This window comes from Larus michahellis, chromosome 11 (genome assembly GCF_964199755.1).
Source record: "Larus michahellis chromosome 11, bLarMic1.1, whole genome shotgun sequence".
In the NCBI taxonomy this organism is placed as follows: domain Eukaryota; kingdom Metazoa; phylum Chordata; class Aves; order Charadriiformes; family Laridae; genus Larus; species Larus michahellis.
In genome coordinates this window covers 19,420,605-19,443,998 of record NC_133906.1, presented here as the reverse complement: position 1 = coordinate 19,443,998, position 23,394 = coordinate 19,420,605, and the positions used below count along the sequence as shown (strand labels likewise).

Here is a 23,394-nt window from a genome sequence, read left to right as displayed (position 1 = left end):
CTGAATGGAAGTCGATAAAGCTGTAACTTGCCTGAATTGAACGACATGGTGGTGTCTCCACACGTGCAACATTAAGAAAAAAATGTATTTTTTAAGGAGAACACCTAAAATTAAAGTACAATCATCCTTAATGCAGCTCCCTTTACAGTGATCAACAATGTTCAATAAACAATTTCTAGTTGTTATCCAACTGGAAAAGCGCTTTGAATTTATGCTGATGAATTTGTTCACTGTGGATGGGATCATGAAGAGTCAGGTTACAGGAGTTTTAAGAAACTGAACCGTTATCATTCATGCATATCTCGTAACGTGGAGATAGAAAGCAGATGCTGATTGAACATTAACCTAGCCTGAGCGGTATGGGTCCAATAATTCCTCCTTTAAGCAGCTGATTCTCATGAGAAAATCCCCAAGATTCAGCTTTAATTCTATTATCTGCCTTGTGCAGAGACTGGCAACCAGAGACCATTCTTTTAAAAGCAATGTGGTGAAGTCTGCTTTCATTCACTCTTGCACAACCCCACTGACTACATTACAGAGGGCTTCTCAGCAAGATGGATTTTTGGTGTTTGGGGTGGGGGGGGATTGCAGTTTAAACTTAACTAGGGGCGCTTTTACTCTGTGCTCCAGGCTGGCACCCAGAGCTGCATGATGTGCCCGTACACGAGACATCCATTATCACGCAGTGTCGGATGCCCACATGGGAAATACAGCTTCCCCGTGTAACCGGTGGGGATAAGTAAACGCCTCGCTTAGGGGCTTGGGATCATCCCCTGGCAGAGTTTAATACTCTGAATTGATTGCAAAGGGATCAGGAACCCAAGCCTGGTCCCCTCCTTTCCATTCTCAGTGTGCCCAGCACAGGACTCCAGGGGATGTTACTCCCTCCCCGTGTAATGTAATAAACTGCTGGCTAGCAAAGGGCAAGGGTAAAGTCAGACCTACGTCTCCTCCAGCTCTAGGGATGCAGAGTGAGAGCAGCCCACATCCTTCCCTTGGCGCAGGAGTGGAAATTTCTTTATGCCATCTCAGCAACTCACTGGAAAAACAGCGACACGGACCTGGTCACTCAAAAGCTTTAGATACTCCACATTTGTGCTGCGTTGCCTTTTAGGAGATAAGTTGTGTCCAAATATACTGGGTTTTGAGCAGAACTTAAAAAAAAAAAAAAAAAAAAAGATGTGATTACAACATAGAATAGTACAATCCCGTGAAAAAGGTAAGAACAGAAAATACAGCTGACGGTCACTGCACTTCACCATCGCCCTTTTACCTTGCAAAAGTGAAATCAAGGAGAACGCACGGGCCTTCCTGAGACCATTTCATGTCCGTTACCATTTGTTTATGTAGCTGTAACAATTATTACAGATGCTGCTGGGGACTTTGAGACATAGAAAAACGACAGACCCAAAGACGTCATAGCAGGAACTGCTATCAGATAACTGAATACCCCGCCGACCTTCGTCAGGCTGGCTAACCACCTTTGCTTAGTTGCATACCGCTGCTATTTAACCTCGGACAGACAGGCACTCATCGCCCCTCACTGACAAAAAAGAAAACCCTAACAAAACGAGGCTTCCGTTTTTAATTTATTTTGCAAATCTACCAATTCATTTTATGAAAGTATGAAATCCTATGTGGTTACATTAAACAGTTACATTACAGGTAATACAAATAACCACTACAAAGTTAGTCTTAGGTACTCTTGGATAACAAGTAGATTTAACATTATTTAAAGTAAGTCACAAAGAAGAGAAAAATAGCCTTGTGATTGTCAAAGAATTTAGTTTAAAGCAAGGAAACCACTGTAGACTCTCCTTGTCCTACAAAAAATTAAGAGAGAAACACTGATGTTTACATCATCTTTCAATGTTAATAGTCAATTAGTCGCATCAAACAAATTTAAGTGCATACATCTAGTCAGGATAACAAGAATAGTTCACACGTTGTTTGCAAACCAGTGTCAGATTTCATTCTCTGGAAATCACATTTATAGTATAACATCCCCACCATCCTTGCTTTCAGATGCATAAAAATCCTGTAATATCGTTTGTAAAATATACTAGAGCTTCAAATCTGCTCTAATTGAATTCAGTGGGAGTAGGATCATTTAATAAGTACTCCTGATTTACTGAAATCCTTACAAAAACTGCCTCCTTCCCAGGAATGAAATTAATTTACCGAACAAAATACTGTAATAATTCAGCAAAACTCTTAGCTTTACTATCCAGCAATTGACACTGAAACTGCATTTTTGAGGACCTTTATGCATGACCATTCTTTCCTCTCCACCAGCAACAGGACACACGAAGACACCGAGTAACTGTGCTTAGTAAGAACTTGGAGCTATGTAAATAAAGTGTAAAAATCAACAAACAGATTGAATTAATCTAGAAACTGCTCTCCTGACACCCATCTGACACACCTCCAGTGTCATTCTGCCACCTGTAAACTGCCGCTTCCAATGAGACATCTGTCAATCACGACTGCACAACTGCTTCTTAGGAAGCGATTAACTGCAGCTTTGATTTTGTAGCTGCATCTCTACACTGCATACGTAGTTAGGGGGAAAATGGCCAAGATGCTACTGCTGCATATAACGCAAGAGTTTCACAGAAGTAAGGAGAGCTATTTATGGGGAAAAAAGGCAGGTGCAGGTAAAATCCTGATGGCTCGTGGAGAGCCATCAGGAGAGCCAAAGGAGATTAAAACCTATCACTCTCTCTTGTAGCCTTCACCTCTTCCAACTAGGACATCCAAATCAGTGCAAACCCCCAAATCTCCACTCATGCACGTGCAAGAAAGCTGCAGAGCTCGTCGTAGTACAGAAGTGAAGCCAGCAGCATCTTAGCAGGGCTTCTAAGAGAACTAGGCATTTATCCACAAGAGTATCTTTTAACACCGATGACCTCAAGAAACTTAAAAGAAACCAGACAGGTTACACAAAACTATACAAACTTTTCACCTGGACATAAAGTGCCACCAAACTATGGAAGCAAAAAAGAAGTTACTGTTGAGGGCAGTAGCTACTGGAAGTGTCTAGAGAAGGCTTTATTCTCCTGAAGCAGATAAAGTTTGCTACAATCTTGGAAAAGGTATCAAGCTGGCGGGAACACTGCTATAACCAAGGCTAGCCATTTTCTTCCTTCCTGACAAACACCACTTATCTGACAAACCAAAGCCAACTAGGCTGCGTTTATTGGTGGCTGACTGCAGAACTTTCCCCAGAAGGTAGTTTAAAATGTTAAGAGATGCTTCAGTTTCCCATTCTCTGACATGATACGATAAATATAATTTGTTCAGACCCTTTGTTACGAGCATGCATTACAACAGACAGCCCCACCCCGCTATTACCACCGTGCCTGCTTGTTTTCCATCTCTACTCATGTAAATGTAATGTCAAATCCTCTTAAGAATCCTGAGCAGCCGTCCAAAATCACTTGTTCAACTGACATTTCTGTAATAATAAGGAAAGAAAAAAGAGTTGTGGGAAATTAAATGGTGCTCCTGTTGCCAAGTTGTTAAAATTATATGGCAATATGCTTCCAGTAGTTGTAAGAAATTAATTTGTGGAGTGCTTACAAGCCTTACATCTACTAAATCTCAACAGGATATAAAATGCTATTTAAGTGATACAACTTACAAATGTTAAGGAGAAAAAAAAACAGCACCAAAGAGTGAAAGAAGAAATTACATTCTTGTCTGCACTCTGATTCCTTGAGGCTGGATCTCTACAGCTCAGGAAGCCATGCGAGATATCCTTGGTGAAGTACTTATGTGTGTACCTACGTCAGCACCTGCGCCTCTCCCTTCTGCCACCCCTCTTCAGCAGATGAGACAGAGCACGGTCCGTGAGTTACTCCGCTCCTGCAAACAGTGGCTGGCAAACAGCTCAGCCAGCCCCTCCGCTAACCACTTCAACTGCTTTCTGAAAGCACTAGACAGAGCAAAGTGAGTGTCACTACTTTTCCTCTCCTTTATTATAATGTTGTTCAGAGAGAAGTGCCTGAGACATCTGTTCTGTAGATGAATTAATTTATAAATTATGCCACTACATATTACTGCCATTCTTTTCTCACAATAATGTCAAATGCAATATAAAACTTTGGATTTTCTATAGTAAGTGAAATCAGCAAAGTCGAAAGAAAGAGAGTGCCAGCAGTGCTGTTACTGCTCCGTTCTCGAAGACAGAACCAGGGTAAGGCGCTTTGGCAATCAGCACCGAGTTTACGTGACAAGCTTTGTAACAACAATTCGCCCTCTGCACACTAGAGTACACACAAGTTTTCTGCAGATGCATGGAAAACTGAGACCCCCTGGTTGTTCTCTAAGCTGCTTTGAAACTGCAACAATTTGTTTAATCCAGCAGCAGATCCTGGTACTATTCTTTTTCCTAAGTACAGTACATTTTGATAGCAACATAGAAGCACACGACACAAAACAGATTTGTTCAAGCTCACCATGGTTCTGATGGGCTACACGCACCAAGAGGCAATTCAAAAAGAGCACACAACTCAATTCATCAGGACAACACCATTGACTCAAAGGAATTCCGGCTCCACTTTGTGGAAAAGATCTTATTGCAAATTGTACTGCTCAGCTTGGCCGCTTCTAATACAGATTAGAAGTATCAGAAGCTACCAAGGAGTAAAGGACAAAGAATTCCTGTTTTGTAAATATTTTAAGTATAGCAAGCTCGCTTTAAAAAAAAAAGCCACTGCACAATATTCCAAATGGCTTTCTCTAACAGACTTGAAATCGTTAGATCAACACTGACAGAAAATACAGATTTCAGTAGCAGTTCTGGCACTTTGCAATTTGGATAACTCTTGTGCATATGGGACTGAGGCAGCTTGTTTGCAGACCCCTTTCTCGCAGTATCCTTGGGTCAACTCTGGTCCCTTCACAACAGCGTAGCGCTGGACTCAGCAGGTGCCTTCCTCAGAAGGTGGAAACTGGCAGCTGTCGTGAGAAACAGTGTCAATGCTCTGCACTTCTGACTGCGGGTGAATGGACACCTGGACGGCTATCTCTTGACCTTGCTCATTCATGGACCCATCGTCTGAATCCCCGGCTGGTGAATCGCTGCGCTTGATCTCTGGGTTGATGGGGTATATCGCAGCTTGGGTACCGCAGCCTTGGGTCTGTTTTTCCTCCTCACCAACTTCATCAGGGTCGTCAACTCGCACAGCCTCAAAGATCTCCTCCATGAACGCCCTGCAGTTAAGGATCAGTGGTGGAAGGGGAATGCTTCTGGCAAGCTCTTCAATGTATCTAGCAAACTCCATGGTCTTAAACTGAGTGACTTTGGCCAGCTCTAGTGTTTTGGCAGATGTAATGATAGGGATACGCTTGGCTATCTCAAAAGCCTTCTGAAGCTTCTCAGCCCCTTCCGTTCTGAAGAACTCATTGATAGCCTTCTCTGTTTTGCGGAGGTGACTGCTCATCATGCACAGACGGGTTATGTTTAAAATGAGGGTGATAGCAAAGGCAACGAGGCACACAATCATGTAGTAGATACTCATGTCTCCTGAGGTGAAGGTAACCCTCAGGGTGACTGTGTAATATGAAGTGTCATTGCGATTAACAGCTGCACACGTGTATCGCCCCCGGTCAGCAAAGTTGACCTTTGTGATGTTAAGGGAGTTATCAGCAATCCTCCACCGTCCACCTGGAGATTCAAAAGAAATAAACTGAGCTAATGAAATAAAAATCACTTGGTAAACTAAACACATGTTGTTTGCTCCATCAACAGGAGACGGAGCTTGGAAGTAAGCAGTCCATTTCTGGCATAATAATACAAACAGTACACCAAGGACGGAAATTTCCTTTTCGTGCTTCTGATATAGAAGGCCACAAACCAGGTACCAACCTTACTGCTTAATGGTAAATTATTGTGCATGCCTGCTTCTCTGGTTCTGCTGCTTTCTCTCATCTGCAGTTTCTTGTGTGCTTTTGGACTGCCAGCTCTTTCTGACAGGGAACCTAATTCTTAACCAGTGCTTCTCGCCCACTGTGTAACACTACGTTGAAAGACTGTCCTCTATAAAGTCTAATTTTCCGTATGTTCGGAATCAAAAGTCAAGTGACCCATGAAAAAGATCAGAGTCAGTAAATGGCTCCGCTGGCAAAAGAACCTGGGATTTTCTTGAGTTTTCTGCTGAGCATGCAGTGCTAATATACAAAACCAATGTAAAAAGAAATCAATAAAAGAAGCTAGCTTTATACAGTATTTCCTACGCATTTATAACTTAGGGGGAAAACTGTTTTCATAACTCATTCTTCTAATTACTCTACTTTGAGCTAATCTCCAGATGGCATTCTAACTACAAAGAGGTTACTGAATACTTAAGGCAGAAAGATGGCCTCTGAGAAGATCCTATCAATTAGCTCGATGACCTTCATTAATACTAATAGAGTAGCGAAAAACCACATGCATCTCTAAAAGACATTATTTTTTGAAAATTAAAAACTACTGCGACAGAACTATAAGAGCCAATGGCTAGGAATCTATCTTCTCCCTTTGTACAAGAGGGTTAAATAGCACGTATTTCATCATTGACCATTACAAATTGTGTTAGTTTCCACAGTCTCACTGGTGCATACGTGAGAAAATAAAGGTAGTAAGTTACCCCATGCTTTAAAAAATCCTGTAACAAAATTAAAACATTGATTGCCGGCTGGAAAAAGTCAGAAGTTGCAGAGAATTTTGTTTAATTTATGTGTTTGGAAAAATATAATATAAACCAGAGTAATAATAAATAAAAACATCAGTTAGTATCTGGTAGGATACAGACTCATTTCTCCTGTATTGAATACTGTGATACCTCTTGACTGAATTGATTCTGTGGGGCACCACAGCAGGATGGATGGGCTAGGACAGAAGAACTCAGGTATAATTCTCATGGCACACGCCACAGGGCAAAGGGCTTTTTCTTGCTCTCTCCTTATCTGCCTACTGTAAAAATGGGAGGACGAAAACAGAAAATGATAATAAAGTCCCAGAGGTTTTCAGATACTGTATAAAAGGGGAATACTGAAGGATAGAACACAGCAGGAAAGCTCACCTTCATCTTTCTGTTGAAGCAGGTGTCCTCTGGAGTTATACCAAAGAATATATTCATACTGGCTGATGTTCAGTTTACATTCAATTAAAATACTGGTCCCCTCTTTGGCTATGATATCATGGTGTGCTGGAGAACTTACTAAAGCTTGAGACACTGCATGAAGTGATGTATTGAAAGACCCAAAAGCGACAGTCCCATTTGAAGCTACATTTTCCAGTGTATATCCGATTACAAGATCAGCACTAACAGTCAAAATTAACAGGCAATAGCTGAGCTTCATGGAAAGCTACAGAAAATTCCTTTTTCATTTAATTTGGAGAAATGAGGTCATATGATATTAGGCTGTCTGTATTGCTCTGAGATAAGAGAGAAGGCTCTTGATTCAGCGATAGAAAACGTCTTGGATCCAAATGCACTTTCAAGACCATCAATATCAGAAATGGAAACTGGAAATCCAACTGGAAAAAAAAAGAAAAAGAATTAAGTTTATTGACAGCAAGCTTACAGCATATTCAAATTTCATTTCCAGTAAACAGATTTCGATTAGCATAATATAAACTGTCAGCCGAGAGATTCCAAATCAGAGCTTTGCTCAGAACACAGTAATGAAACACGGGTAAGGGGGCACTAGCACAACCTTCGGTCCTCCAGCTGTTCATCTTCCCATCCAAATAAATAATCTCAGAAACAATAATCATTAAGGGGAAAAACGTTTTTAAAAAAGAACAAATCGTTCAGACTACTTAAAATGCATAACTATCTTTAGGGTCAGAAAGTGGATTCTGCATTTATTAACAGAGAAAAAGTGCTTCACTTAATACAGGAAGAAAAGCAAGAAAAAGGACATAATTTCTGCCTCCCTCCCCATCAATATCAGTGCTTTTAAGCCCTGATTTCCTAAAGTCAGTCTTTCATTTAGCATCTAGAAAAAACCAAAGCACTCACAAACCTGATTTTTAGCATTTATACATCTACTTACTTGATTTTAGAGGCACGGTCAGTGTTAGATGTCTAAGTACTACATAATACGCTTCTAGTTTCTTGTGTTAGTTATCTAGAGCAACAGAGAGGAAGTCCCTTTCTGAATATCAGGGCACTGATGTCTAAATATACTTCCTTTTTTGCAATCTATCTTGTTGATATTGCATTTTATAACTCTGCCTCTTTTTTTTCTTGTTTGTTTTACAATATGCTCCTATTGAAAATCTTTTTCTTTATGCTGCTGCATCTGAGTGGTTATACCTTGTTTATCATCTTTTCTACCTAAATTCTGCCCCGTACTTCACTGCAATTTGAAAAATTGTTTTTGTCTAGGGACAGATTTCACACTCTTCAAATTATTGTGCACAAAAGATTTTTAAGACATTAGGATACAGCCTTTAATTTTATATTCTTTGCTCACAAGGATTTTTCTTTTTTAAAAGCCAGAATAAAACCAACTTCTAACAAAATGAGATGACACCAATAAGAGAAAATCTGCAATCAATTTTCCTGGAAGCCTCATTCAAGAAAATTTCTAATCCAATATGCATTCCCTGAAGTTATGATTCCATCTAGACTGCACCAGAACCCTAAAAAACAATTTACAAAGTACAGAAGCCCCAGGCCAAAATGTTATCTTAAAGAACATCTCACTTCATCCCATTGACTGTGTGACTTCAAACTATCATCTTGCCTTCTACCAATAACAAATGCTAGCGGAGTTGAATTTCATAAATAACACAATACAAAGGAATACATTTTCTTAATAAATAATGCAGACACTTCTCGTTATCACTGCCTAAAGCAGATAGAAATCTTATAATTTATGAAAAATAATATAAATAAATACAGGTGATTTGTAGTAATTGTCTTTTCAGCAGAGAAAAATTAAGCTTATTCAGGAACAGGAAAACTTGCTGATAGCACACTACCCAGATGGAATTTTTTTCAGTTAAAGATAATTTGCCAGAGGCCAAACCAGATCCCAGACTTGACATCTGATGAGAAACGTGTATCTGACCCATTTCTGTTGCAGCTATTGCCAAAATCAGTTTAACAAATAAGACAGCTGCGTCCAACTCTCCTTCAAGCTTGACTAACCAACTCACCCAGTGAATCCTGCAAGAGAAACTGGAAAACAGGCCCTCTACTTGTTTCCTTGTAAACAGCAATCCCTTCATCTGCCCTCGTTTTGTTTCTTTAGTTGGCCCCACTCTTTTTTCTATCATGCCTCTTGTCCGCTTATTTGAGACCAACGCTCAGAAATCAATTATACCGCTGAAGAAGCTACTTTCCCACAGCTAAACAGTTAAAAATATACCAAGGCCTCTTTCATTCCTGTTTTCCAACAGTCACACTTCAGTGCTACTGAGTCCTGCTGCCTGTGAAGAAGAATATCCCAGCCACATTGACTGCACAGGTCTGAAAAAAACCCAGTACCGATTAGTTGATCAACAACTAATCTTCTGTTTGAAGGAGTGGTTTCAGCCTTCCTTTTTTAGATTCCTAGTATTTTCTGAGGGTTTCAGAGCCTTCAGAAGGCTGATGACAACTTGGGTCACCTTAAAGGCAGGCTGTGGATCGTTAGCAGTTTGTAGACCACTGACATTTGGATTGCCAGTGCTGCCATTTGAGTGTCTGTCACCGCTTGCGCTAGCAAGTGAGGTGCTGTGGTTGCAGATATTCAGCATACATCGCTCCACAACCCAGCTGCCTTCAGTTAAAAATGCCACCGCACTTAATGGCTTTTGCATGCACTGGGACTTGACTTCACAGCATTTGATGCAGTTACAACTGATGATAGCTCTGCAGTGAAGTCAAACCCTCATCTTCAGTATCTAATCAAACGCACAGAATAACTTTGTCTTCCAAAACAATAACCTCCCAACTAATAATGTTTTAGATTTATTAGAGAATAATTCCAGTACCTCCTGTACTTTGCCTGAGTTATTGTCATCTTAAATTATTAAATTTAAATTGTTAGATTTCCAAGCATCTGTGACACTCCTCCTAAAATGACATTAGGAACCTCAGTCAATTATTTAACACAAGAAATAGTCAGCAACATTTTCCCCTCATAAGAATAAGATAATTATCTTCAGTAATTGCATATACTCTCCACTATATTTGCACTGAGCTTGCATAATGTATAAAACATTGGTGATGGGTCATTGAATTTTACTATTAAACTCTTCGAGGGCTGATTTATTAGAAATTGTTTGTCACATTTTGCTCTTGGAAAAGCCATTATTGCTAAGCAGACAATGATCTCTCACTGACGAGTGCTCAGAAAAATAAAACGATCTGCGAAATCCACATTCTTCAACCATCACACTTATGCAAAACAGCTGCTGGAGCTGATAAAGGACTGAAAAAGGATAAAGCGTGAGCAGTGCCAACACCACAATTCTTCAAGAAAGCATTAAGCCCAAGCAAGATGAAATGTGAGGAATATAAACTGGCTATTTTACAACTGAACCTGAAGTTGAGCTCTACATATTTAACCTTTATTGAACCATAAGTTGTAACAACAAATAGTGGTGGAAAGATAAAAATCCGTGATGCATACACTTGTATGAGTCATCTTTGGCTCTTATCCTGAAAAAGTGTATCTGTGTTTAACTTAAAGCACTATAAGTAGTCCCACTGAGGTCCATGGAAGTACTGATAGTACTTAAAAGTACACATATTTATAAGGCACTGCAAAATTGAGGCCCAAGAGGTTGCAGGTCATATGGCTTCACATTCACTGCTTATAACATCATTTCATACCTGGAGAAAAGCGAAGCAATAAACAGAGACACACCAGACAGACCACAGACTGTTCTACCCAACTGCCACTTCTGGCACATGACGTGGAAATGTTTTCTGGCATCTCCAACACGCTAATGGATAATAACGTGCACTAAATAGATCTAAATGGATCACTCTTGCACAGAGCACGCCTTCCTACTAGCAGTGTGATGTCTTGCAGCGATAAGGCTGCTGTGACAACCTTGTGAGGCCCCTCTGACCTTCTTTCAAATCAGAGAGCCACGTGTGGCCAAGCCCTGAAGACTCCTAGAGAGCTTACGAAAACAGATGTTGTAGGCTTGACAAGAGATGCATTCCCAGAGCAGGAGAGGCAGCAGGGAGGGTTCACCCTCTGCTGGCACCAGCGAAGGCTCTGCAGGGAGCAGCTGCACCCACAGTCCAAGCACCGACGTGGGGAGCAAACCTCCATGAGACCTGGGCCGACCTCGTCCGCGGGCACTGCCTTAGGGGACACAGTGTTCTGCCCTGTGTGTGGTCCTGTGGCTGCCTGGCATGTCACCGGGTAATGAACGAAGGACACGGGATGGCCTGACCGCCAAAACAATCTTTTTTTTTTCCCTATTATTGGCTATAAAAAAAAAAAACAGGGGACAAAACTCCACAGCACAGAAACCTTGTCCCCAGCAGCCCCGGCCCCACACACGCCTGGGTTCCCTCGTGGAAATACCCCGCTCAAGCCGAGCTGCTCAGGAAAACACGACGTACCTCTGAGGTAACGCAGGCCTCATGGGCCTGACGTCACACGGGTCTGACATCACACCAGAATACCGCTTTACCCCTCCCCGTCCGCACCTCCATGCCAAAACAGCCCCTAAGACACGGGCCCCCGACGCCTCCCGCAGCAGCGGGGAGGGCCTGCGCGTCGCTCCCCCCCAACTCTGACGTCGCCAGGTAACACCTGACGTCACAGTGACGCGGTGAGGTAGGGGTACGCGGCTCTCACCGGGAAGAGAGTGGCCGGACCCGTCCCACCGCACTCCGCCGCCACCGGCCCCGCCGCCACGGAACTGCTTCCCCACGCGCCCTTCCGGGCTGGGCCGCACTTCCGGGGTCAGCCGGCCAGTGCCGCTCTGCGCCTGATCTCGATGGTTAAGGTCCGCCTGGCGGGGGCAGCGCGGAGCTGGCGGCCCGGCCTGGTCCATGCTGGCGGGTGAGGCGGCACCGAGACCGGGGATGGGACAGCGGAGCGGGTCTTCGGAGGGCCGGGGGCACAAGGGGCTTGAAGGGGCCTTCTGTGGGACGAGGAGCCCCCAAGGGGAGGGGGCTTTGGGGCACCTGTGGGTCCCCTGTGGGGCATGGAGCCCTGGGCGGGGGGGTGGACTTTGGGGCATATGGGGGTCCCTTGTGGAGCAGGGAGCCCCATGAGGGGGTTGTGGGTACACGGAGGTGCGCTGTAGGGCAGGGTGTCCCGTATGTATGTTTGTGTGTGTGTGTGTGTGTGTGTGTGTGTGTGTGTGTGTGAGTGGGAGGGTTGTGGGCAGCTGTGGGTCCGCTGTGGGGCAAGGAATCCTGGCGGGGACGCGGTTTGGAGCACCCGGCGTCCCCTGTGGGGCAGGGGAGTCCCGTGGGCAGGTTGTGGGCACTCGGGGGTCCCCTGTGGGGCAGACAGTCCCATATGGAGGTTGTGGGGCCCTGGGGGTCTGCCAGGGAAGCGGAGGCACAGGGAGACCCCCAGGGCTGAGGGGTGCAGGGGGAGCCCCGGGTGAGGACAGGCCCGGTGGGGGGCCGGGGGAGCTGGCGATGGCCAGGCAGGTTTGGGGGTGCTGCGGGGGGGTCCCGGGGAAACAGGGTGGGGGTCCCCTGTCTGTCACCCAGAACTGCCCTTTCCATCGCGGCTGCTGCCCTATTCCTTCACTTAAAGCCAAGAAAATCACGTTCCTGGGGGTAACTCCCCCGACTGCATCAGAGGTCGCCTCTCTGGGGATGCTGCTCAATGGCGGGGGGCTGGGGGATGCCCTGCCTGTCCTTGCCTGCTGCTGCCTTCACGTTACTGCCCCGGAGCTGGTGAAGTGCCGCTGCCGGGAGGGAGAACCCCCTGCCCCGTGAGCAGGCTGCAGCATGGCAGCCCTGTGCGTGGGTACTGTCATCCCCAACGGGCGATGTCAGGGCTGGTGTTTGTGGCAGCTGGAGCACATTTCAAATCCTGGGTGGCATTAACACCCTGGCGAAGCTGAGCCCTAAATACAAAAGCGAACCAGTCACTGCCTCCCTACCTGCTTGGCATTCTGACAACTATCCTCATTCGTATCTGAAACCCTTCAAAGCAGCTGTCCCAAGCAATTTGTTTCGGCTTTTTTTTGGTGAAGCAAGTCATGGATTTAATTATCTGAGGATCTTTTGTACCTTGCATTTGCTTTTCAGAGTTAGCAACCTGTTCCTTTCCTGCGGAGAGGGTGTGTCTGTTAGATAAAGCCACGTGTTTCTGTGGGATGTTTCTGTGGGACTTTAAACTTCCAAGTGTGACATTTCTTCTAGTCAGATGTAACTCATTGTACACATTCCCTTAAAAACATAATCTGTTTGTGCGGGTACGAGTGGCAACATAAAGGAATTTCTATCTTAGTTGTGTTTAATTATTTAAAACACAAATGTGATGCTTTTGAACTAATGTCAAAGTGTACAAGGGAGTGATTATTTTACTACGGATGTTCATAGTCATGTCTGAGAAAGACAGTAGTGAAAGTCTGAAAGAAGAAGCCTCTTACGAAGAAGAAAATGAACAGAAAGCAGAGGAACTTGGCTGTGCTGAGAGCAATGAAGAGAGAGAGCAAGAGCTTGAACCTGTGCCTATGACTCGGAAAAGACCTGAACCCAAACCCCCAAGCCAGCCTGCTGCCACAGGAAAGCCTGCAGCTGAAACCCTCAAGGTGTGTTCCTATGCTGGTTCTGAATAATGTGACTTCATGGTTTTCATGGCTTTATGCACAGAAGAATTTTGACCATAAGCCTCACTGCTTTATTGAAAATTCACATTGCTGTTTATCTGAAAAGAAAAAGCTGCACAAAAGTTACACATCACAGACTGCTGGTGTTCCTCTCCTCACCATAATACCTGCGTCACTCTTTTCTGCTTTTCTTCATTAAAGGTCTCCGATTCTCCTACCGCAGTTCAGACAGGATGGGGGTACTGGGGAAGCTGGGGGAAGTCTCTTCTGTCAACTGCGTCTGCTACTGTAGCCACAGTAGGTAAGGCTCTTTCTAGTATTTGGTAAATATTTTAACCATACTTCATGTCTCAAGCTAGTGCTTTTGAGCTTGTTTCTAGAGAAAGGAAATTCTGTTATAGAAGCAATTATTGGAAAAACGTCAAGAGAATCATTCAAGTAATGGGGAAAACTTGTACCAAAAGGTACAGTGAGATTAAGGAGATATGCACAGCCAAAATTACTTTCAAGTTTTTAAGGTGTTAGCATAATTTTCAGGTGGTACTTTAAACTGATATTCAGCTGGTATTTACAACTTTATTTAAAAGCTGAGAGGAAACCTGAGTTCATTACACTGGCAAGCAAGCTGGATAGTAGGTTTTAGTACTGGGTGAACTGTCACAAACTGGAGGAATGTAGAATGATAAAAAACAATATGTAGCCCTAATCCTGTTTCTGTTCTGATTTCTGTTGTATCTCATGGTTAAAGTAATGCTGCTGTCTTCTCTAGGTCAAGGTATTTCAAATGTCATAGAAAAAGCAGAAACAACCCTTGGGATCCCCAGTCCTAGTGAAATATCTTCAGAGACTGGAGATGCTACAAGAGGTCAGTTTTACTGCGTAAGAACAACACTGAAATGTTTCTCATAACATAATCGGCCCCAAAATAACATCACCTTACCCTGCATCTTGCATGTTGAAGTAGATATCTGTATGCTAAAATAATACTCTATTGGTTACTTCTATTAGCACTGAAAAGTAGGTAGGTAGATAATCCCAATTCTAGCCCTGCTCCTGGCTGACACTTGATGTTTGTAATTTTCTTCACTCTGCAGCTGATGGGATCTTTTTTTGGAAGTGAGGAAGTTAATTTTCTGCCTTCTAATGCAGGAAGCGAGAATGCTGGTGGTAGCAACACAGATGCAGTTGATGATGGCAGTTCCTTTCCTATTGCTGGGGCCCTTGGAGTTTTATCAACCATCTCTACTGCTGTCCAAAGCACAGTGAGTGAGTTGGGAATGCAGGACACAACGGGTTTAAGAGAGCGTTGGGGTTTTTACCTTTCATCTGAAACATCGTAAGAGGAGACTTTTAATTTTGACTTTTGTGGGATGAATGGTGAGAAACTGTTTCAACCTTCAGACAGTCTTTATCCCGTGCCTTGCTTGTAACTGGCACTTAACATGTAAGTTGCCTTGAATTTTGATAGTTTCTGTATTGAATGTTGATACGTAACAAAAAAGAAAACGTGGACTGTGTGGTGTGTGCATTCCCATGTGTGCGTTCCTATGCATGTCACCTCTGTACTCTGCTATCTCTGCTCCTTTCCTTTAGAGTATTTGGGTAAATGCAGGGTCAGACTCATTCCTGGAATATTTCCACTGATTTCCACAGAAATGTCTAGAGGTGAAATCCATTCTCTTCAAAAACTTTTGTGAATCTAGCCCAAATTGCTTGGAAATGAGCTTGCTCCTGTGACCATGAGAAATGCACTTCAAAGGAACGCATTACCCTTGGAAAATGTGCTTTTGTGATCTGCTGTCTTGTCAATTTGCCCGTGAATTTGAAAGAGCTGCAGATGGAAAGCTTGCTTCTGCTTTTAAGGCTTGAACAAGAGTTAGCAGCCCACTGGTCTAGTGTTTTGTGATTGGAAGGACAAGAACTAAATACTTTAATGTGGCGAGAACCAGCTTGTTCACAAAATAAAAATGTATTTCCCATCAGATTGCTGCAGCTGTCTGAGTGCTATATTAAACTGTTGGATGATAGCATGTTGTGTCTCTTTCCATGTCGTCCTGCTATCTTTGTGGCAATTAGGGTTGAATTTTAGGATGACAAGGACCAGTTTGGCTTGCATGTGAGTGTCTGGAGTATCGTTGCTGTATAAATTCCCCGATTCAGTGTCTTCAATTGCATAGTCTTCTGTGACTTTTATGCGATGTGTATATCCAAATCTGATTCCTAGGGCAAAAGTGTTATTAGTGGAGGTCTGGATGCCTTGGAATTCATCGGGAAAAAGACAATGGATGTAATAGCTGAGGGAGACCCTGGTTTCAAAAAAACAAAGGGCTTAATGAACAGAACCTCTACGTTATCACAGGTATGGCAGTTCCACATCAGCTCTTCTCTTTTCTTCTCCCTTCTTTTGTGGTCCTGTCTTTAAGCAACCATTTACTATTGAACCAAAAGCCTTCTCCTCTGTATCTTCTGGCACTGACCTGAGTTCTCTGCTTTTCTTTTTCAGGTCTTAAGAGAGGCAAAGGAGAAAGAAGAGCAGCAGACAGCTACTGAGGTTACCATGGCTACAGAGAAGAAAGCCCATTATGGGTTACTGTTTGATGAGTTTCAGGGTCTTTCACATCTGGAGGCCTTAGAGATGCTTTCCAGAGAGAGTGAATCAAAGGTAATGGCCTTGAGCAATTTGCCTTCTATTTTAAGTTCAGCTGAGCAGGGCAAAAAAAATGAGAAATATATGTATATACATGTAAAATCAAGTGCTCCAAACTTGCTATAAAATGATTGATTACACAACTTCACTTTGATCTGGTGTTTACCTTGGGAGCATTATGGCCTGTCGTCAGCTCCTAGAGCTGTTCTCTTTATCTAGCTAGCCTCAGTTCCTTCGTACCTTCAGCAATTTTTTACAAGTTACTCTCTCGTCATACCCACTTGCTTGCTGCCTTGGTCTGGAGAAGCAGAGAGTACTTTAAGCTCAGCAGAGATTGTCCTCTCTACCTTGGGGTATGGAGGAGGGCAGATCAGCATGCAATTTGAGAATTCATTCACTTTTTTACGAAAGAAAGTATTTTAATAATTCCTTAAGAATCCATTATTATCTAACGAGACTTCAGAAATAGGTCTTTCCTTTTCCTCCTTACCGTAGTAAAATATGGCTTTCTCATTAATATCAATCTGTGGTGTTTTTACATGCAGTGTAAACCAGTGCTGCATCTTCCACCCTGTTTCTTTTTCTTGTTGAGTTTATGATTCTCTTTGTGGCTGTGCTGCCCCTAACTAGGTGAAATCAGTTCTAAATGCTCTCTCTGGAGAAGAGTTGGACACACTCAAGGATGAAATGGAGCAACTCAAAGAAGCGTTTTCTTTACCTGAATTCTTTGAAGAAGAAGAGGAAGAAAAGAAGGGTAAGAGGTTGTGGGAAGAGAAGGTGGTTCTCAATGAAATTCTCAGTGTAGAACCAGCCAGCCCTGAGATCACCAGCAATGGGCATGGTGCCAAAGTTAAGTTATTCTTTAGGTGGATGCTTAATCCTAAAGCTGTCTGTGGCCAGGAGCATGACAGGTAACTATAGTCTTCATCTCTGGAAAGCTGCTGTGCATTAATTCTGTAGCAGGAACGATTTCTTGCCAGAGCAGGATTAAAGTTGCTTGACTCCTAGGCAATACATACAACAGACATTGAGCCAAGATGCAAATTCAAAGAGATGCTGGGTTCCCCTGACCGTGAGGGAAAGACTGTGAATAGAGTTTACAACCTGTGGGAAAGTAAAAAGCCTTTTTATTTAATTTTTTTTTTTTAAATGAGTTAGCCACACAGACCAAAAGGCTCAGAGGTGCCTCCGTACACAAGAGCCATCTGATTCTTGAGGATTACACAGCTTTAAATGTAAATTTCTTGCATTGCTTTTACCTAAATGGCTCATCAGGGAGGGCTTACACACCTGCATTTGCTACCATTTAACATTTAATGTACCTTTTATATTTGCACATGATGGATCTCACAGCCTTCCCCCCACTGTTAACATCTGCCCTGCCGTATATAATAGAACCATAGACTTTAAGTGATATTTCACATTCCCCAAGGTGATGCGCAAGTTAATGCATTGTAAAATGCTGCCTGAAAAATAATAATAATAATTTAAAAAAAATAGAATTACCTTATCTGCAAAACCAGGATTGAAAAAGCAAAAGCTAACCTTTGGGCACTGATGTCTCCACCTTTTCAGAACTTCCCTTATAAATTGTATTTAAAAAGAGCAGGTTTGATGCATTCTTGCCTGAGGTGATGATTCAAAGAGAAATAAAGGAAACAGTTGAAAGACTTGTGCAGAACCAGTTGTGCATTGAAGAGCTGCTTATTCCCGTATCTGTCCTTTATGTGGATTCTTCAACCTTTCCTGTCCTTTAGGAGATGAGGAATTCACAAAAGAAGTAACAGAGTTGTTTTCTGAATTGCGTATCTGCTCAAAGCCAGACAAACTGATCATGGTGAGTTATTTTCCATCTTCTAAAAGTTGGAGGGATTCCTCACAGGAACTGCTTCCCAGTCCTGCTTTGCCTGTGGAAATATCAAAGGCATGAAACCAAGCTGTGTTTTAGATCCTTTGACAATAGTAGGCAAAAGAGATGGGCCTTTTCCTTTGGCTTTATGGGGCAAAATCATATTCTGTCATGTCTTTGGCTCTGTATCAGTAGACACTAGTGTGTCTTTGCCCTGTCACTGGTCAGTAATCAGTGGTGGCAAAGATAGCCGGGAGCAGTAAGCCTTCAGCCACCACAATGAAATCAACCTACGGTCATGAATTGAAGCCCTCCTCTTGGTACAAAGCAGCTGGTTTTACTACGTTCAGAAGTTGGTTTGCGGTAGAATTGCCTTTCTTGCCTTTATTTCACTACCCTTCAGATCCACCAAGTGGCAGCAGCATTCTGCAGACATGTTTTTAAAGCACCTCTTACTTGTGGTCTTGCTGGTAAACTCCAGCACCCAGTGCTAGAGAAATGACTGCCCTCGACTACATCAGTGCATCTGACACTCTACAAAGTCCTGAAGGTGCTAGGATCATTTGTCCTGGTTCTCCTCGCTAGCTCAGGAGTCGTAGCTGTTTCCTTCCTCTAGAGAGGTCCAATACTCCATGTTTTGTGGTGTGCAGGGGGGCTTCATTCCAGTCATTAAGTACTATGGCACATCTTCATACAGGTGAGGACATCTGCTCATGAATGGATAGCACGATTCAACAGTAGCCTTCCTAAAGAAGAAAAAGGGAGTGAAGAAAACCAAGAAGTGGAATCCGGAGATGGTGACCGTGATGCTAAAAATTCAGTAGAGGTAACTCAGTAATGAAGGAAGAGAATATCTGACCGCAGAGTGTTTATCTGGTGGCTAAGTTACAGCTGTGATTCCCAGAGTTTATGGGTTTCTATTTCTGTGCAGATTCTGAAAGGGTGGTGTAGTGATAGTATGTTGTGTGAATCACTTGTTTTAAATAATAAAAACTGCTGGGTTTTGTATGCTATGGGGGGAATCTTTTTAACTCTTGCAGGATATTCATGCGTTTGCTATAAGAAGTCTGGCTGAACTGACAGCATGCTCCATCGAAATGTTTCACAAAACTGCAGCTTTATTTCTACATGGTCAGAAACAAGAGGTGACAGCCACAGACAGAGCCAAGTCCCTTTCACAGTAAGTTCATCTCATAGTAAATGTGTAGCATATAATTACTCAACATACTGATTAAACTGTCTAATAAATCCATGGGGTTCAGGGCTTTTTGAATTCTGCATATGTGTTCAAAGTTGCATCACTATCTTCCAGCAGAATTCAGCTGTCTCTTTCTTTTTCCAGCTTAAAAACATTTCTTGATAGGAAAGAGGAAACTACTTGAAAGCTTTTATATAGCCAAGAAGAATGTTTGCCCTAAGCTTGTGCTAGTTATTAGACAGATATTTAAAATATGACAAAGCAGTTGTATAGAAGTGATTCTTAATTACCTCTTTGTTAATCATTTAGTATGTTAGGTACGTGATATTGTAAAATTTCTGCAACTAATTAGTAGACTGGTCTTACAAATAATGAATAACACAAGATTTTTCTTTTCTGTCAGGAGATACCTGGCAAGTATACGAAATACGCAGTACTTTCTAAGTAAGAAAATAGTCAGAAAATGACAGTTGTCAGTAAAAAAACCCCACAAGTTAGTACTGTTCCTTCTTGAATGAATGTGTCTGTCCCCTGAGTGCTGTTTCCTATCTTCAGCTTGAATTATTTATTTTTCCATGTTTCTCCTCCCTAATTTATTTGGGGAACTTCTGGATCTTCAGACGCTGTTTATATGCTCTGTATCGATTTTGGTTTAATTTAGCTTTATGTGCACGGAAGCAAGGTATTTGTGTTTTAGAGGAATGCTAAAAGAAAGTTATTCTTGTAAACTGTAATTACCAGATGGTTTTCCTACTCTTCTTCCACAGAATGACAATTGTGCTGTGTAGAGAACTGTCAACTTTCTCTAAAGAATTTACTACGTGCTTAACGACTGCAGGGGTAAGAGTTAACACCATAGTTCTTAGGAATAAGATGTGCTTGGTTGATTACAGCCTTGGGATCTTCACCACAAAGTGCTTTTTGTGTTTGCACACTTATATATGCAGTTTTTTGCCCTGTCAACTGATCTTCTAGGCCAGCGTTCCCCAAATTGTGGCAGCTGAGTGTATGCTGAGCTTTTGAATGCCTCCTGCTGCATTCAGCCTGGCGCAGAGCGGGGGTGGGAATTGGTGCTGAGAGTACTAAGGAGAGAGAAGAAAATTAGATTTGTGATCCTGTTGCGGATTTTCCAAAACACTCAGGTGTTACCGAAGATAACATCATTATCTCTAAATTCTCCAGAGTTCATTTGAAGATGTAATGTGTGTATTCATGTCCAACTTGTGTTGGGCGTATGTGGGTTCCTCTGTTCTTATTTGCATGCTACAGGGCAGGTGCTCTGCAGTTTGTGACTTAGCTTTCCTGTAGTCGAGGGAGCAATGGTGATTTTAAACTTACTGAGGATTTAGCTTTATCTTGCTTGAAGAAATGTGATCAAATTTTCAATCAGGATAATATATGTCTGATCTCTGCAGGTCAAAGAGAAAGCAGATGTGCTTAATCCCTTAATCACTGGAGTGTTTTTAGAGGTCAGTTATGCTGAAGTTAAAACTTTAAGCTAATACTTAAAAAATAGATATGCTGTTTTTTTTCCATTTCAGTATCCTTATGCCTGTCAAGTTCTCTAACCCATGGGCTAAGATTCTGCTTACCTATCTAATAACTTAAAACTTTTAATAAATGTCTGTAGATTTGCGCAAGAGAGGACTGACTAAGTGAAGGGTGAGCCTTATGTGGTCTCAGCTGACACAGAAGACACACATTAAATTCATCAGTTTGTATTTCTAGAATTTAAACGTCCAAAGTCAAACCTTAGACAAGCTCATAAATTAGCATGCGAGAGTCCCAACGCTTCCCAGCTGTTAAGTTGGTTCTCAATGCTTGTAAACTTCTGAGGTGTGGTAGGAAACGGGTGTTTCCTGTTGGTGTGTTCTTCCTTCCTACCGCAGCATGGGTATGTTTCACTTTGAAATAAACTCTTCTCAACTGTTATCAAAAACAGAATCCTATATTTGGATTGTACCTAATCTTGTTTGGCAGTTTTTAAGCCAGTTGCTTTTTTGCCTAGTGGCATAAAGCCCCTCAAAAACATAAACTGATTTCTAGAATGAAGCCTTAAAAATCTGACAAGCGCTAGGCTTCTGTTTCTTATGTGCATTAATCAATGCTGTTTGAAATGAGTATGTAGTTAGTAAAGCTGATTGGTAGCATAATTATTCATGCGTATATTTTGATTTTTGTTTTCATAGGCTTCAAACAGTGCTTCGTATATCCAAGATGCCTTCCAGCTCTTGCTGCCTGTACTGCAGATCTCTCTTATTGAGGCTAGAACGGAACTACCACAGCAATAAAAATCCTTCTAATTAAGAACTTTTTGACCTTCCCACTTCATAGTTTCCATGCTGGAGAATGATGTAATGGCTCTTATTAAAGGGAAAAAGATTAACTCTGATCGCTGCTGCTGCAAGAACAGTGATTAAATGCAGTCTGGCAATGACAGCTCTTGCAGCACATTGTGAGATGTGATTAGCTTAGTCCAGGCTGGTGGACAGCGTGACAGACCTAAAGTGCAGATTGCTTCTCTGTTTTCATGGACTGTCTGTATCTTTTCACTGAAATCCCTCTGCTATATGCGTTAACAAGCTCTTTGGAGAAGCTCTCTGGACTGTGAAGACAGTGCCGGAGAAAAGAGTAGCAGCTGGCTAGTTAAAGAGTTAGCTAAAATCATGGTGTGATTTTTAAGTCGGAGGGACATAATTGGGTTCCTGATAGCTCTGCATTGGTCTTGAAATGAATATTGCGTAGGAGGTGCAAGAAAAGGCAAATATTTATGATTATGAACCTTGCGGTTTCTAGGCTGGAAAGAATACAGCAGAGGGGATTCCTTATCAAGCTGCTGTTTGTGAAGCGAAGCCCTGGCTTCCTGAAGATGTCTGTTAATGACTCAGGGATGTGGGACAGGGACTCTCACTAGGGTGCTGTTTCTCATTCTCTTGCAGAGTGCTTGCTTCAGCACGAGCTGGGAAAATGCTGATCTGGCCCTAAGAATGTGGGTACTTTGCTTTATAGCAATAAATGAGAACTGGCTAAAAGGGATTGATTTGTGTTTGGAAGATTTAATGAGAGAATTTAGCAGGAGGACTCCCCTTTTTCCGTGCAGCTTGACATGTCAGCCACAGACTGTTCACAAACTCGGATACTGCTTTTCTCGCGTTTCTGTGTAAAAACACTCTAATGCCATGCTCCTTCTTCTTGGAAGGTATATTAAAGTAGGGGGAGAGGAAGCAATTTGGTTCTGTTGGCGGGAGTCCTAATTTGTCTCAGAAGCTGCTCCACATATGGTATCTGTTTCTTTGTGCTGTGAAAGTTCCCTGCTTTGTTCCTTTTTGCAATTTTTATCTTTTGAGCCTGCCCATTGGGAGGGAGCAGCCTCCGTTGGAATCACAAGAGCAGAAATGCACAGCTAAAATGGAACTTCAGGAACAGCTAACCAGAGGTGACCGAGTGTCACACCTGCCTCTGTGCTCGCTCATTGGTAACAATGATGCTCAAATCCCCCTTTTGAAAATCCTCCGGGTTTTAGCAGGTCTTGCACATTTCTGCTGTTCTGAAGGCTTAACATTCTTCTGCTCTATTTGTGCAGCAGAGAAGTCTTTTTATTATTAGAATACCTTTTGGCTAATGCTCCTCTGATTTTATATATATGGAAAAAGCCTTGCCTTAGTCCTGGTTAGACTGATCAGATCTCTAAAGGGAGAGCCTTCTTTTGCATCTTAAAGAAAACTAGACTTGAAAGGAGTGTGTCTGGGGTAAAAAAAAAAAAAAATTTGCAGTACAATAAACTGTTTTTTTTTCTTCTTTAGGTTGATAGCATTATTAAAGAAAATACTTATTTTGACAATGATTTCAGATAAAAGCTATCAAGGTAGCAATGGGCGTGAATGAAATGAGAAGAACTAACCGTGGTTTTGGTCTTTTTCTTCTCAGCCCTGACTGTGGTTTGCGGGGCAGGG

The 23,394-nt window shown here is 42.4% G+C and overlaps 2 protein-coding genes across 3 annotated transcripts; one reads left to right on the top strand and one right to left on the bottom strand.

Annotated features, from left to right (window-relative positions):
- Positions 1-1,576: 1,576 nt before the first annotated feature.
- Positions 1,577-11,903, bottom strand: MFAP3 (microfibril associated protein 3). Of its 2 annotated transcripts, none has more exons than XM_074603481.1 (3): positions 11,806-11,903; positions 7,068-7,525; positions 1,577-5,671 (listed from the first exon to the last, which is right to left on the bottom strand). In XM_074603481.1, the coding sequence occupies exons 2-3, from the start codon at positions 7,345-7,347 to the stop codon at positions 4,926-4,928; spliced, it is 1,026 nt and encodes a 341-aa protein (XP_074459582.1). In that variant the 5' UTR covers positions 7,348-7,525; positions 11,806-11,903; the 3' UTR covers positions 1,577-4,925. The 2 variants fall into 2 exon arrangements, with proteins under 2 accessions (XP_074459582.1, XP_074459583.1); XM_074603482.1 differs by having other exon boundaries at positions 11,568-11,881.
- On the top strand, positions 11,743-22,669 carry FAM114A2 (family with sequence similarity 114 member A2). Its single transcript, XM_074603480.1, has 14 exons — positions 11,743-12,012; positions 13,518-13,729; positions 13,949-14,048; positions 14,517-14,612; positions 14,897-15,009; positions 15,972-16,106; positions 16,251-16,409; positions 17,025-17,148; positions 18,152-18,231; positions 18,941-19,069; positions 19,284-19,423; positions 20,209-20,281; positions 20,857-20,910; positions 21,631-22,669. The coding sequence occupies exons 1-14, from the start codon at positions 12,003-12,005 to the stop codon at positions 21,730-21,732; spliced, it is 1,527 nt and encodes a 508-aa protein (XP_074459581.1). The 5' UTR covers positions 11,743-12,002; the 3' UTR covers positions 21,733-22,669.
- The last annotated feature ends 725 nt before the right edge of the window (positions 22,670-23,394 follow it).

Excerpts from the sequence above, each read along its gene's own strand:
- FAM114A2 (XM_074603480.1), top strand. Across the intron at positions 16,410-17,024 it reads CCAGAGAGAGTGAATCAAAG|GTGAAATCAGTTCTAAATGC; the intron begins GTAATGGCCTTG and ends GCCCCTAACTAG. Across the intron at positions 18,232-18,940 it reads AGCCAGACAAACTGATCATG|GTGAGGACATCTGCTCATGA; the intron begins GTGAGTTATTTT and ends ATCTTCATACAG.
- MFAP3 (XM_074603481.1), bottom strand. The coding sequence starts at position 7,347 with ATGAAGCTCAGCTATTGCCTGTTAATTTTGACTGTTAGTGCTGATCTT. Across the intron at positions 5,672-7,067 it reads GCTTCAACAGAAAGATGAAG|GTGGACGGTGGAGGATTGCT; the intron begins GTGAGCTTTCCT and ends TTGAATCTCCAG.